Source organism: Microtus oregoni, unplaced genomic scaffold (genome assembly GCF_018167655.1).
Source record: "Microtus oregoni isolate MIOR12 unplaced genomic scaffold, Mior012 000054F_ref0000373, whole genome shotgun sequence".
NCBI lineage: Eukaryota > Metazoa > Chordata > Mammalia > Rodentia > Cricetidae > Microtus > Microtus oregoni.
Window position 1 is genome coordinate 6,755,529 of NW_024543830.1, and position 14,472 is coordinate 6,770,000.

At 47.4% G+C, this 14,472-nt stretch overlaps 1 protein-coding gene across 1 annotated transcript in view; it reads left to right on the forward strand.

Annotated features, from left to right (window-relative positions):
- The first annotated feature begins 1,552 nt into the window (after positions 1-1,552).
- The window catches only part of Tbx15 (T-box transcription factor 15), a 99,266-nt gene continuing 86,346 nt past the window's right edge, over positions 1,553-14,472 (forward strand). Inside the window, exon 1 of the mRNA XM_041638165.1 lies at positions 1,553-2,148. Within this exon, the coding sequence (XP_041494099.1) occupies positions 1,944-2,148 (205 nt within the window). The 5' untranslated portion in view covers positions 1,553-1,943. The remainder of the gene's footprint in view (positions 2,149-14,472) is intronic.

Sequence of the window (14,472 nt, forward strand, 5' to 3'; positions counted from 1 at the left end):
AGCTGGTTCTTTGGAGCTACTCACATGCCCTGCACCCCTTCATATAAGCTTACTTATTCAGACCTTGCTCAGTACCTGGCTAGGCTCTTTTTTGCTGGGCCTCCCACTACACGCTAAGCTTTCAGCATCTTCCGCCATCATAGCCCCAGGATAGAATTATTTTGACCAGGTCTTTGGAATGGGGAAATGAGGCTTTTAGGCCTCTGCCCCCGAAATATGAGCTTCTTATTTATTTATTTATTTATTTACCTGGCGGGACACTGAGCTAGCTCGGGATAAGTCTGTGCTGGGGCCTTTATGCTATTTGCAATTAGGGTAAATAGCCCGTGAATCAGTGGACTGGAGGAATGGTAAGGAAGGTTGGATTTTAAGTTCCTTGACTATCCGTGCTGAATGAACTGTCCTGAAAGATTTAAGGGGGCTGGCGTGGGGGAGTGTGCGCGAAGGGAGATAGTGAGAGGTGAGAGCCAAGTTCTGGAGGTGAGGGGATTTGAAAGAAATTTGAAAGGCTCCTTTTTAGCCATCAAAATTCTTAGCTGCTCTCTTCCAATACCCGCTGTGGTTCTGTTCTCTGGAATAAGAGCCCGGAATAGGCGAAAGGCAGTTCAGAGCGTGCTGCGCTGTGGAAGCTACTATTTGTGTGGTGCGGGCCCAGTCCAGCAGGGTAAGCTTGCTGTACCCGAGGTAAGGTCAGCGCCCCACGCTGGTATCTCAGGTCTCCGCTGCCCTTCTCCTCCCTTCGTTAGGTAGAGGAGGAAGGAGAGTAAAGCCTTGACATATTCACATAAAAGACTTAGGATGGCAACAGGACTTTTCTGTTTGTTTCGTTTTGCCTTAACCAGATCCGCTCAGAAAACATTGATGGGGAACAGAGCCATAACCTGTGTGGAGAAATTTGGGCAGATCTCAAAACCCCCGGGGGGCAAGGGTGACGTGATCAGAAACCTACTCTGCCTTTTTTTGTTTGTTTGTTTTGTTTTGTTGGAGTGGGGGCAGGTTAGCATTTTGTCACAGCACCAACTTTGCAGATTTGCATCTAAATTGATTATGAATAGCCAGGTCTATTAGACGCAGAGAATTTGGAAGGAAAACGTAAGGGTTTGTAATCTGGATTTGCAGTTTGGTCGAGTCTATAAAGACAAAGATCAGAGTTTGACTTTCAGCTGTTCCGACTGCCCTTCCCTGCCCGCCCCCCCAAGAAACCGGTCGGGCACCGGGAAGCCAGGGGTTAAAGTTGGCAGGGAAGCATCCCAGGGACGGCCAGCGCTCAGCCTTGGCCCCAGCCTCAGTCTCTCCCTTCTCCTCATTGGCCGGAGCTCTCGAGGTTTCTCTTGTTCCCTTCTTGCCATTGGTTGGGGGCTGGCTTTCCCTCCCCTCTGTCTTTTTCTTCCTCCCCCTCCCTTCTCCCTCACCCCTCGGACAGGAGCTCACTGCCTACCCCCTGTTCCTCAGGAAGAGAGGAATTCAGGGGGGAAAAAACTTTCCCTGAAGTTTGGAACAGGGGAAGGACGGGAAGACCGAGAGGGGAAGGGGGGAGAGGGAGGAGAAAAAAGAAAAAGGGAGGAGAGATTTTTTAAAAAAGACAGAAAGAAAGAAAAAGAAAAAAGAAAGAAAGAAAGATGAAATCCAGTCTGCAAGGCTTGTGAGCGCCTGCCCGGGTGGGTGGGAAACTGGACTCAGCGCTCATGCAGCGAGCGGGCGGCGTTCCTGGCGCTCGTTCCTAGAATCTGGGGTAGCTGGGGGCACCGGTCTGATCCGGCGGTCGAGGGCGGGGGAGGACACGGAGGGAGGGCGCAGATCACCCGCGGAGCCGCCGCCCCAGCTTCGGCCGCGGCGCCGCCGCCTCTTCAGGGCCGGGCCGGCAAGCGCTCCGAGCGTGCGGCCGCAGGGCTGCCAGCTCAGTAGAGCGCGGGCGAGAGGGGACCCGAGTGCGGGCGGCTAAAATGAGTGAAAGGAGAAGATCTGCAGTCGCCCTGAGCTCCAGAGCACATGCCTTCTCCGTTGAAGCCTTGATCGGCTCAAATAAAAAGCGGAAGCTGCGAGACTGGGAGGAGAAAGGGCTGGACCTGTCCATGGAGGCGCTGAGTCCCGCAGGCCCACTCGGAGACACAGACGACCCGGCGACCCACGGCCTGGAGCCCCACCCGGGTGAGTGTGTGAGATCGGACTAGGGGAGGCGGGTGGAGAAGGGATACCAAATGATATGCCCGCGTGTGGAGAGAGGCCCGGCCTGCTGACTCCCTGCCTCGCTTCGACGTGGGTTTCTTTTTCTTGGCATAAATAACTTGAGCCTCCCTAAATTCGCCGGAACCAATTTGGGGGGCTGGCCCGAGCCTTGCATGCTAATAGCCAATTTCAAGCAGGCCTTCTTGCATTCGTTCCCTTCTCTTGTAGCAGAGAACAAGCAGCATTTTGAGGCGCCCACTCTGAAGGGCTAAGGGTCCCTGGGTTCGGAAGAGCGCAGTCAAAGACACTGGAGAAAGAGCCCAGTTGATTTGAGACTTGCTTCTGAGAGCTCTGGGGTGCTGGCCTGTGAAGCCCTTACCGTGGTCGTGGGAAATGCTCCGTTTTTCTCATTTAGTTTCTCTCCCAACTAAGATTTAGATGGCGGAGAATAACTGTATTTCTGTCTCACTGGAGACATATTATACGCTATATCCTGAAACTTAGGTCTTTATTCAGGGCCCTCATTTCTGTATTTGGGTGGGTGAATGTTTTAACTAATTTGTCTTGGATCTATCCTTATCATACACATACAATACACACGTAACAGTTAAAACTCAAGGCGGATGTCAATGTGTGTATTTTAACAAACCCTAGCAGGGGGAAAACAGCCTCACATCTTCTATTAAGTGCCAAGATTTCAACAGTGCAAACCGGCCTGGGGGAACAGCTGTTGTCAGAATCCTGTATTCACAGCACACGAACACAACAGTCACAACATGGTTTAGCGGCTTGAGAGCAAATAGTATTTTCAGTCCAGACTTCTAAAACCGTGCAGGAGGTGTCCCTTTGTACCAGCTAAAATCCAGAAGTAGCAGACCCAGCTCCTACGGCTTGGGGGAGGGGAGGTGGAGTAGGGCAACCACCCACACAGGGATGGGAGAAGCCAGTAGGCTGGAGAACTTGGAGATCCTGGCCTAAAAGCTGGCCAAAGCCCGAAGAGGGACAGCTGTCGCTTACATTTTCTCTTTCGGCTCTGACAGTTAAGTTTCCACGCTCCGGAGGCTAATAATAACGCGATTAGCCTGGAACCCGCGGAGACAGAGCTTTAGAGAGTCTCCGTGTTCTTGCAGCTCGTTACGGAATTTCGCGTTAGTGCTGGGGAATTATTTTTATTAGTCGATGAAAAGAAAATTAAAAGGAGATTTATTTTGTCCATTCACGACTTTCTCTCTTTGGGAGAGAGGACAGGTCCACTCGGACCTCTGCGTGGGCAATATAGGATGGAACGCATGGCTAATGTGCGCCCCTTCTTTCGCGAGAGCCCGTTTCCTCTCCGAAATGATCTGTTCTGAGAATTTCGCTAAGGCATCGGTACAGTTAGTGGAATATGTTTCAGGCCTTCTGACAACTTTCGATTTGGGAGTCACTTTTATTTTATTTCCCCAACAGTGGAGAAGGGAGAAATTATTCTACTTAGCAAGACTGATGTCTTGTCAAAGGAGCTTTTCCCTGGGGGAGAATCTAGGTTGCTGGAAGTGTGTCCAGGGTCTTTTGTTCAAAAGGGCCAACATGTGGGGTCAAAAGCATGGGCATAGTTTCACAACTTTCCCCTCCTGCCATCCTTCTTAGCCGGAAGTGAGGCGAGCAAGGAGAGGGGATCTGCAAAAGAGACTATAACCAGACATAGGCGTAAGCGTGGGGCGCCAGTCTCTAAAAGTTTGTTTAGTAGTCCATAGTCCCTGCCTGACAAAGATGCAGTATAGAGCAAACCTTACAAAACACAGTTCAGTTTATCTGTCCCATTATTTTATCACTTGTTGAAAAAGGCAAAGGGTACATTGGAGTTCGAAAACAGGGAACTGTTTCTATGGGAAAGGTTTCAGGAGCGGGAATCCAAAATCCCAGCATGGCCTTGGGAAGACAGGGCCCTCAGGCTGGAGCTCTGGCAAAGGCTTAAAGGGCGGCTTCTTCTCTAGACTTGGAGTGAGAAATCACCCTTCAGGAAAAAGGTCCCCTTGATGTTGAGCCCTGGTGTCATAGCTGCCCACTCTGGACCCAATTGTAGATATTGTGAGCAGAAATTGGGGGCCTTGTAGTTTTGTTTTCTCCTCTAGTATAGTACCCTGACCCCCGCAAAAGGCCACGTTTAGAAACATGTATAGAGGAATTGCTTAGGCGACTGACCCACCCTGTTCAAAGCAGTGTCTTTCTCCTACTGGGTTCCATAATTTGTCTTTTCTCGATTTGGGCGGGAGAGGTTGCTGTGTTGGTTGCTAGTCCTAGGCAAAGGGAGAAAATAAATACAAAATAAAACCAAAATTGCCTCGGGCCTGGAGCCTGATCAAATACTCATCCGGCCAAAGAAGCCAGCTTCGTTGTTCTCACCATCTTCTCTTTGAACTAACTCAACTATTTTCGATCAGCCCTACCCGACCTGAAACCATCAGGACCCTCAAACAACTTGAACTGGTAAAGTTAAACTGTAAAGCAAACTTTAATTCCGAGAGTCGCCGGCCGTTTGCTTTTTCACAACCAGAGTTTCTTTCCGGGTCTGGACAAAGTTGGCTTTAGTTAGCGCCTGAGCACCCCAAGTCTGAGGCGCAAACCTGTAGCAGCGGGTGACCAGCCAGTCAAGGCCTTCCCTCTGCAGGCAACTCACTGGTCAAAGGAGGCAATATTTATTTCAAAAACTTCCAACCAAGGCCCCATAGTCTCCCGAATCTCTAGGCCTGCGGGGCTTCTGTTCAGACTCCTGCCTTAGTCTCCGGTTGGCACTCGCTCCCGCACTCCCAGTCTTTTGGAGAAGACGCTGGGACGTAGGGTGTAGAGGCCACCGGCAAGAGGGAGTCTCAAGGCCCTGGCCTCTGGCTAAGTTCAACAGAGGAAACTTTCACCCAGGATCGTCTGAACAGCTGCTGTGGCTGCGGCCTTGAAAATGTATTTAGGGCACTCGGCGGCGCCCTCGGTGCTCGGTGCTCGGGACCCCTCCGACGCTCAACTGGTTCTTCCCCACCCCCCTACGTCTGGCTTAGACATTTCCCGCCCGAATCTTCAGCAGAGAGCGGCCAAGGCCCGGTCTCCTGCGGAGCGAAATAATTCAAACCTTCTGGGAAGGAATTTCCCCGTTTTTCAGCCTGCAGGCCGAAGGCCTTGCGGCCAGCCCGGGTTCTACGGGCCTAGGGAGGTGGCATCCCTTGCGGCTGGGCAGGTACAGGCAGGTACAGGCGGATTGACACTCCGCACACTCGTGCATAAGCAGAATTTCTTAACATTTTCGTTTGCACCCACGCGCGCAAACCCTGGTAAAACTAGACAAGGGAAAAGCCCAAGCAGGAACCTCCGCTGCCCTAGAGCAAGCACTTCCTTCCTAGTTTCCTCCGAGTTAGCACTGAGACTAACTGGTCACATTCATTAATCTACCAGTGTATTGTTTGTTTGCTCAGAACAAAACGGGGATTTCAATCCTGACGTTACCCACGCCATTCCCAATAGGGAAATGGGGTGAAAGGGAGGAAGTGACTCTGCACTGACGTTTAAGAAACGGATACAGAGGGATGAGTTGGATGTCAGCACAAAGAATATTAATGTCTAGCATCAGCCAAGACCCAAGATGGGTTTAGATGCCCGGGGTAAGATGTGAAGCACCCTACGCAGCGGTTGAGGGTCTGCCTGGGGTAGGGGCCTGCCCACAGGACTGTAACTTCTCCGTGCTGCACTGAGTGCGCTGCCCCTGACACACAAGCGGGCATCCAGGGTGAGGTAGGCACCAGACAAGGAATTAAGTGGGCCTTGGAAATTTGCCATACATTCGGTCTTCCTCAGAGGCTACCCCCTTTGGTAAGTGATCTTTTGTGAAGATGCAAAGGAGGAGGTAAGAAGCGAATTTGTCATTGATTGGAGATTGTTCACTGGAGAATGAAGGCCAAGAGTGCGTTTCCGAAGGCGGGTCAGACACTGACTATGGTCTGTGGATGCGCGGGGCTAGGAGAGCGCGTCTCATCATTCGCTCCTATGCAACGGGAATTGGTTTTGCAGCCGCTACATAAAATCCCAGCGGTGGGAGAAACCATGGGGGTGGCGGGTAGGAGGAAAGTACCTAACTCAGTCGGTCCCAAAGAAATAACAACAGTAAACAGCTAGACTGCTGCCGAGAGGCCAGGGAATGGGGAAATTTAGATGACCAGAGTTTCCTGTGACTGGCGGTCTAGTGAACCTTGCTGCGGCTAATTCCTTAGCAGTTAGCCCCACTGAGTCAGTAGTCCACTAACTAGGCTCAGGATTGTACAGCACTTTCACTATGCCGCCATGGAGTTCGAGGGCTCATTCAAACACCTCTAGACACCCCAGACTCCACCCCCCCCACCCCCGCCCTCCGCGTCCCGCGTCCAGAACAAACCTAATGACAGACAAAAGCATCCTATGCAAATCCGCGCACAACCTAGGGGCTTTGAAACTCTGAATTCAAACCCCCCCCCCTCTCCATCGCCGGGTTTCTTACATTTCTCGTTGAGCAATGCTTTGGAGTTTACAGCTAGCCAATTTAGGTTTACTGATTTTGTAGATGAAATTCCCATAAAGAAAAGTTCATAGGGTGACGTTAATGTAGGGAGGAGGAAAGAAATTTCTTGGATTGGAATTCAGGCAGAAATTAAACCGATATACACCCCATGACGTTTTTCTTACACCCCATGTATCCTCGTATCACTAAGCCCCAAAGCTGTAAAATTTTAATTATGAAAGAAAATTGTTAGTGTAAACTATCTTTAATACATACGGTCTGTGTGGAGCGAGTGAACAGTTGTCTAAAACGCTTAATTTGAGGGTCAACCCAAGACAACTCAGAATATTGGAGAGGTGTACTTCCTTTTTCTCCGTACAGTTTCTTTGCATAGGGCCACAAACCTAACAGAAACCCTTCATCTTTAACCGCACCTGTCGAACTAGACAGACGCAGAGAGAAGGACAAAACAGATGCAGCCCGGTGCAGAAGACCTCATTGCTGTTTGCTTAAACCTACCCGATGACATTCATTGCTGTCGCTAAAACGCCGACTATGCCAGATCCGTCACAGACAGTCTGTTAGCAGAAGATTACAATATCAATATGAGAGACAAATTCTGGCGATTTTAATCACGAACCCCGGTAGAACTCTGTTCTTATACTTAGAACAAATGGAGTTACTTTTAAAATGTGTTTATGTCACTTTCCTTTCTCTGTATTGGAAATGCAGAGATCCTTCTGACGAGGGTCCTGAAAGGAGCTGGTTCTTTCTTGCTTTCAAAAGCCAACTACATATTCCCGAACTCACCCTCCCACCTAAGACTTAAATTTTGACTTTTGCAAAAGAAGGGCAAAACAGGCAATTGTGGACTGTGAAATCTCTTCGGTCCTCTCATGCACAGGGTTTATTTTGACTCTGTCTTTTCTGGTTTCTAGGAAGCCTGGACTTTTATATGCACATGATTGAGATACTCCCCGGGTCTGCACCGGGAACAGCAATTAGCAAATTTATAAATCAGGTCTGTTTACACTTCTTTGGGGAAAGATAATCATTAGTTAATTTAAGTGAGGCCCTTGCTCCAAGCATCCGGGTGGAAAATGAGACTTGGAGGGGAGGACCTGCTGTGAAATGGAAGAAGTGGGGGACTTAAGCAACTGGAGAGGACTAATCAAACCTTATTCAGCACCACTAATGGCCTCGCGTCGAGGCTGGGTGTTTTGTTGAGTACAAACTGCTAAGAAGCTTTTGATACCAGAAGTGAAAACAGGCAATCTCTACATGGATGCTTTATTAAAACAAATGAACAAACAAACTGCTATCCAGCTTTGGCCTTTGTAAAGGTGTAAAAAAAATAGTACAAGTTAATGCAAGCAAAAATCATGGCACCCTGTGCACTCCATGACCACAGCCAACCTCAGAAACATACGTGAATGGTGGGATACAGATATTTCAGGGAAAGAAGTTCCCCCTCTCTCTCTGCCTTCCTCAGTGTGTATGTGCATGTGTGCGCGTGCACACGCATGTGTGTGTGTGTGTGTGTGTGTGAGAGAGAGAGAGAGAGAGAGAGAGAAAGAGAGAGAGAGTGTGTGTGTTTAGGTTATAGCCAGTTTAAAAGATTAGGAATACATTATTTGAGAAAGAAAAGGTTTTTTTTTTAAATCAATTTTATCTATACTTTAAAGTCTAGAGAATTTGAGATTTGAAACTTCTAGATACGGACTATTTTCATTTATTTCTCAGACCCACCGAACGATTTTGAACAAATTCTAGGAGAAATATCAGAAAAATGAAATTATATAAAGTTGATTAAATATCAGGCGCTGGCAGCAAGTTTTCTCCCTCAGTCGTTTAATTTTGTGGCTAATGCTGGTTTTAGTTTGTATGGCCAGAATGTTACTTTCAATTCTAAACAGTAATATCACAACCCTACCCAAGTAGGAAGTAAGTGGAATAGGATAATAATTATATTTTATAGAGTTGAGATAAGCAGTGCAAATTGGGAAAATTAATTTAGGAACATATGAAACACATGTAGAAATATATCCCCTAATTGTCTTCTATTTTTCTTTCTTTCTCTTCTTTCTTTCTTTCCCTCTCCTCTTTCTTCCCTTCTCTCTCTTTAGCCCCACATAGTTGCAAAGGTTTAGATAAGATGGGTGCCGAAAACTGCCTCATACTTTATAGGATGAAACTGTAAGAAACCGAGCAAGCGCACAAACTCCTGGATCTATCAGCATGGGGATATTCCTTTTCCATTCCAGTAATCAGGAAGCAGAGGCAGTCAAATCTATATGAGCTCAAGGTCAGCTTGTTCTTTAAGAGTTCTGGCCAGCCAGAGCTGCATAGTGAGACACTGTCTCCAAAACAAAACAAAACAAGAAACAAAAACCTGAAAATAAACGCGTCCTCAGTGGTCCTTATGTTAGTGGAAGCCCGGGAGCGGTCTGTATAGTAACTAGACACGTTTCCTGAATTGCGTAGCCTGCGGCTTTCTCTGTTGTTCCCGGTCTCCCCCGCCCCCAGCATAAGGAAAAGACCTCACCTATGAATGGGGACAGTTAATCTTGCTCTCTGCTTTTTCGCGCCTCGCGTTGACGCCCCAGCCTCCCTGTCACTGGAAAAAACGGCAGTCTTTCGAGCCTCTCAAGGAATTTCAGCTGACATTTCCCCAGGGAAGGAACTGGATTGGATCCTTCCCGGTGAATCCGTAGTTTGGGTGACCTTCACAAGCGTGCAGTGGCCGCGTCGGTCAGGTCACACAGGCCCAGTCATGATCGGCCGGGCTGTGCAGAGAGCTGGAGATCGCGCGGGAGACCCCTGCACAGCTCTGGGCCGGCTGAGCTCCCATCTTGGCCTGACGGGCCAGGGCAGCAGGCACCGGGTGTGGGGGATGGAGGGTAGGGTAAGGGGGAGCAGCTCTGAGTCTTTGAAACTGTGGAGTCCTGAGTCCGGTCTCCAGAGATGGGTCTTGCGCGTTGTCTCTCTAATTACGTACTGGAGAAGTGAGAGGGCTCTCGGGTAACCCGGGAAGGCTTGGGAGAAGCCATCCTCAAAAACAATCAGACTCCCCCCAAACAACGAAAGAAAAACAACGGAACCCAAAGATCTTACACCTCACGCCCTGAGGGGAGTTTGAGTTTTGCTTTCATCAGGCTGAACAAATTTCCGAGGAATCAAACTGACTTCAAACATTAGCAATTAGAAACCACGAGTCCCTCGGCCTGAAGAACTTTTAATCCTTAACCATTTCCAAATGGGTGATTCTAGGGTCAGTAAATATTGTAGCCAGTCTGTTAAAACGGAAGAAAAGCATATTGTTGGTTATGTTGCCTGCCTATGGTAGAGTCCTTTCAGGACCCTGCGTCGCCCCCTGCGGACAGAGGGGCCTGAGAATGACTGTCCTTCAGCTGTTCTTGGGAAGACCGTGCACACAGAAGTAGTGACTTCTTTAAAAGAGAACCTCCTCAACTTTACAAAGTTGACCCGCATGGCCTGGACCTAAGCCTAGAGTTTTGTAGCTTGACTGTGTCCTAAAAAACACAACTGGTCTTCTCCGTGGGAAGGGGCAGAGCATTTTGAACTGGTAACTGTGTACATAGCGATACTTAGTCCGAATTCAACATTTTTCAACTTAGAATCTTTTTGATTTGTTTTTGTTGATGTTGTTAATGGTACAGCCTGAAGGGTTGTGTTTATAAAGCATTTAGAGGGGGCAAAAGGTTTAGTTTGAAATTTAGAGGTATAGGGAAGATGGCGGAGCAATATGGATTGAAGACAAAAGGACCAGAGGTTCAGAAACCCAAGTAAGGATGTTGTTTTTGACTCTGCAAAAGCCTTACACACAGTCTCCATATTCCATTCTATGTCCCTGTGTTTCAGTAGGAAGAAGGTGGGACCCACTTAAAGCAGGAGGCTTAAATTCTAGTGCTGGCTTTGGTATTAATGGTGAAATACGGTATAAAAGCAGACACATTAATGTTGAAAGAAAGTTTTAAAACTGTTTCAAAGCGGCTAGTGAGGCCTCGGTTTCTGGCTTGTGAGATGAGAGAGCCAGTTTCAAATGAAACATGAAGCCCATTTAGCTTCAAGATTCCACAGCCCCCGGTTAGCTTTTGTTTTGAATATTAACACTTTCTCCTAATGCACCTTGGCCAATACTTGACCTGCCCTTTACACCACTGGAATGAGAGAAATTTTACTGTACTTGTGGAACGTTGCAGCTAAGGTCAAAAACATTTAGAGCTAAAATTAGGTGCTTTCATGCAGCTCTTGAAATTATATTATATTAATATCACATGTTCAGAAGTCAGAGATCGGTGATTTCCAGTCCTGTGTGTTTGATGCCTAAATGAAAAAGTCCAGCAAGGGCTCTAGGGCACTGGTGAATGGAAAAGGAAACACGAACTATTCGTGCTTTGACGATGTATCATTCTCTTCCCAGAAACAATCATAAAAACTAAGGATCTGAAAAATAAAGACTGAGAAAAGCAATGCATCACTGGTGAATCGAAATGGGAGAAATTGCTTGCCCTCTGACACCGCCTGAGCCTGCCCGAGAGCGCTAGTAACTCTTTTCCATGTCTCGCCTGCTAAGCTGAGTGAGATCTTGATCTGGCAGGGATGTAAGAATGCTAAAAGGATGACTTAGTAACAGGCAAAAGGCTTGTCAACAAGATAGATCAGAAGACAGCTTAGCATTCAAGACCTCTATTCATAGCCGCTGAACTTGAGGGCAGGGTCAGCGGCAGAAACCGGGCCCAGCACACACCTAGCAGCCTGGGGAGATCCCTCTTCCTTGCAGATGTCTGCACCCCAGGGCTGGCTTCCCACCCTTGTCTAGGACCTCATTTTGCACAGACCCTGTTTGGACTCCTATAATCCTGGGATATACAAATTTTATTATTTCCCCTTGACCCATTACTGTTCTAGAAATTGCTAAAGGAGAAGGGCCTTGATTTCATTGCTTTTTTTTTGAGAGCTTAGCATTTAGGAAATGATAAAATTACAATGATAATCATAGCCCAATACAATGATAATAAATAGCAGCATTCATTGGATGTGTAATGTGTCAGCCATTGTGCTGATATTTAAAGTTTTATGTATATATACATATATACACACATATATACACACATATATACATACCCACATATATATACATACATATATACACACACAGACACACTTTCTAATTATTTATATGCAGCAAGTACATATATGAAAACAGAGTTACTCTTACTGTGTTATTTCTTTTTTAAAAAAGAGACTGATTTATTTATGTATACAAGAGCTCTGTCGGGGGGTGGTGGCGCACGCCTTTAATCCCAGCACTCGGGAGGCAGAGGCAGGCAGATCTCTGTGAGTTCGAGACCAGCCTGGTTTACAAGAGCTAGTTCCAGGACAGGCTCCAAAACCACAGAGAAACTCCTGTCTCGAAAAACCAAAAAAAAAAAAAAAACCAAAAAAAAAAAAAAAAAAAAGAGCTCTGTCTGCTTGTACACCTGCATGCCAGAGAGGGCATCAAAGCTCATTATTCAAGGTTGTGAGTCACCAAGTGGTTGCTAGGGATTGAACCTGGGTCCTCTGGAAGAGCAGCCAGTGCTCTTAACTGCTGAGCCATCTCTCCAGTCCTGTGTTATTATTTCTGGTGTAGTGACTGCATCAGTTACGCAGGATCCTGGTTCTAAGCTCAGATGCTTGGGGTCACGTTGCTTGCTTTAGAACTCTGGTTCTAACCCTTCTTAATTGTATGGGCCCCTTAATGTCCTTTGACACGAGTGTGTACATCTGTGGAACAGCAGCAATAAATGTGGTCATCCGATGGTTGTTACTAGGATCAGCTGAGACGGTACACCTACAGGAAGAAAAGATGTATCTCAACGTCTGCCATTCTTTCCACATGAGTTGGCAATGGCTGAACATTGTAATCTACAAGCAGACAGGGTGCATTTCCTTAATTTTTTTTTGTAAGAGCGGGTTCCTCACCCATTTATAGCCTATGATTGGAAGCAGCACAGGGTCCGAGTATATATGGTAAATTACGTAAGTAGAACTGAGTTACTCAGTAATCCACTGAGACAAAAATCCAGAAGCCGATGAGTTCAAAGGGAGAAAGTGGAGATGTCCATGGAGATCCATGCTGCCCTGCAGCAGGAGGGAATGGTGGGTAGCTGGGAGATACGACTGGAGTGCACCACTCAAACTTTCCGGCTCTTCTAAGACCTCAGTTCCTGGGGCAGAGCAGTATGTCTGGAGGCAGAGAGACAGACGAACACTAGAGCTCTCTGGCTAGTGTCTATCTGCAGCCCAGAGTTTCTAGATGGTTAACCCTGGCTTGACAGGAAATCGGAAGACTGACTATTTCTTTGTAAAAACAGACTCTGACGGAACCCCAGGGCTGCAATAATTAGTTGAAGGCACAGTAGTTTAGGATTACTGTGCTATTTGGTTAAGAAATTAGAGGTAGGACAGGTGTGTGAAGGGCAGAGCTGGGGGGGGGGGAGAGAAGAGAGGAGAGGTGGAGGAGGAAGAGGTGGTGAGGAAGGGGTTAAGGGATAAGTTGAAGGGATCACTTAGAGATTCATTTACTTTTATTTTATGTGTACGGGTATTTTGCCTGCATGTATGTCTGTGCACCACATGTGTGCAGAGCCCATAGAGGCCAGAAGAGCCCATTGGATCACCTGGAACCAGATTTACAGGCAGTTGTGAGCTACTTTGTGGGCACTGGGTTTCAAACCCTAGACCTCTGGGAGGGCAGCCAGCACTTTTAAATGCTGAACCATGTCTCCAGTACCACGAGCTTAGCATAAAGGAAAACCTGCAAGTGTGAGGAGGGAAAGAGCTTGGGGATCTTTTAAAAGAGAAGCAGTGGGGGCCCAGATTGGACCCACATCTGATTGCCCCTTTTGCCTGTTTTTCTTGCTTCCAGATGTTAGAAGCTCACAATTTGCTCTTTTTGTTTTTAATGTTGTGGCACCCTAAACCTTCTTCCTATCTTGTTCCCTGGCAGTGAAGGGAGAAGGCAGCTTCTCTGAGGAAGAGGAGTGAAGCCTTTCTGAGTCTTTTCAGGCAGCCTAGGACCTTTCACGACAAGCTCTCGGGCCCTGGCACTGCAGACAAGTCAGGTCTTTGAAAGTCTTTTCAAATCAGATGGTTTGTTCATTCTCTCTAAATATTTTTTATAAGTTTATGTGTGTGTGTGTGTGTGTGTGTGTGTGTGTGTCTGTGTGTGTCTGTGTGTGCATGCACGCATACAGGCAGGTGCCCTCAGAGACCAGAAAAGAGTATCAGATTTCCCAGAGCTGGAGTTACAAGGGGTCGTGTGTGGCTCATGCGTGTGCTGCGAATGGAACTTAGGTCCTCTGCAAGAGCAGCAAGTGCTTCTAAACACTCAAGAACCTACTGAGGCCTTAATCACTCACTTGCTACACTTACACCTCAGAGAAAGATAATTGTGTCTCCATTGTGCAGACCAGGAAATTAAGGCTCAAATGATTAAATATCATAGCTACAACCATACAACTCCAGTTTACCCGAACCTGTCTGGCTAGATTCTGAACCTGCTGTGTCGACTGCCAGCATCCTTGCCCACTACTCTCTGGAGATGATTCTTGACTGCTTGGGGAAAGCATTCTGACCTTGCTGCCTGCTATACCACAAACAGATCATTAATCGTAGTAAGGGCTTATTTACATTTTAGGTCTCTGTGCTTTTGTTGTTGTTAGTCCCTTCTGTCTTCAGGTGGCTATAATGGTACCCACTCTAGAGGGCAGTGGCAGAAGGGTCAGTGGGGTTTCTAAGTC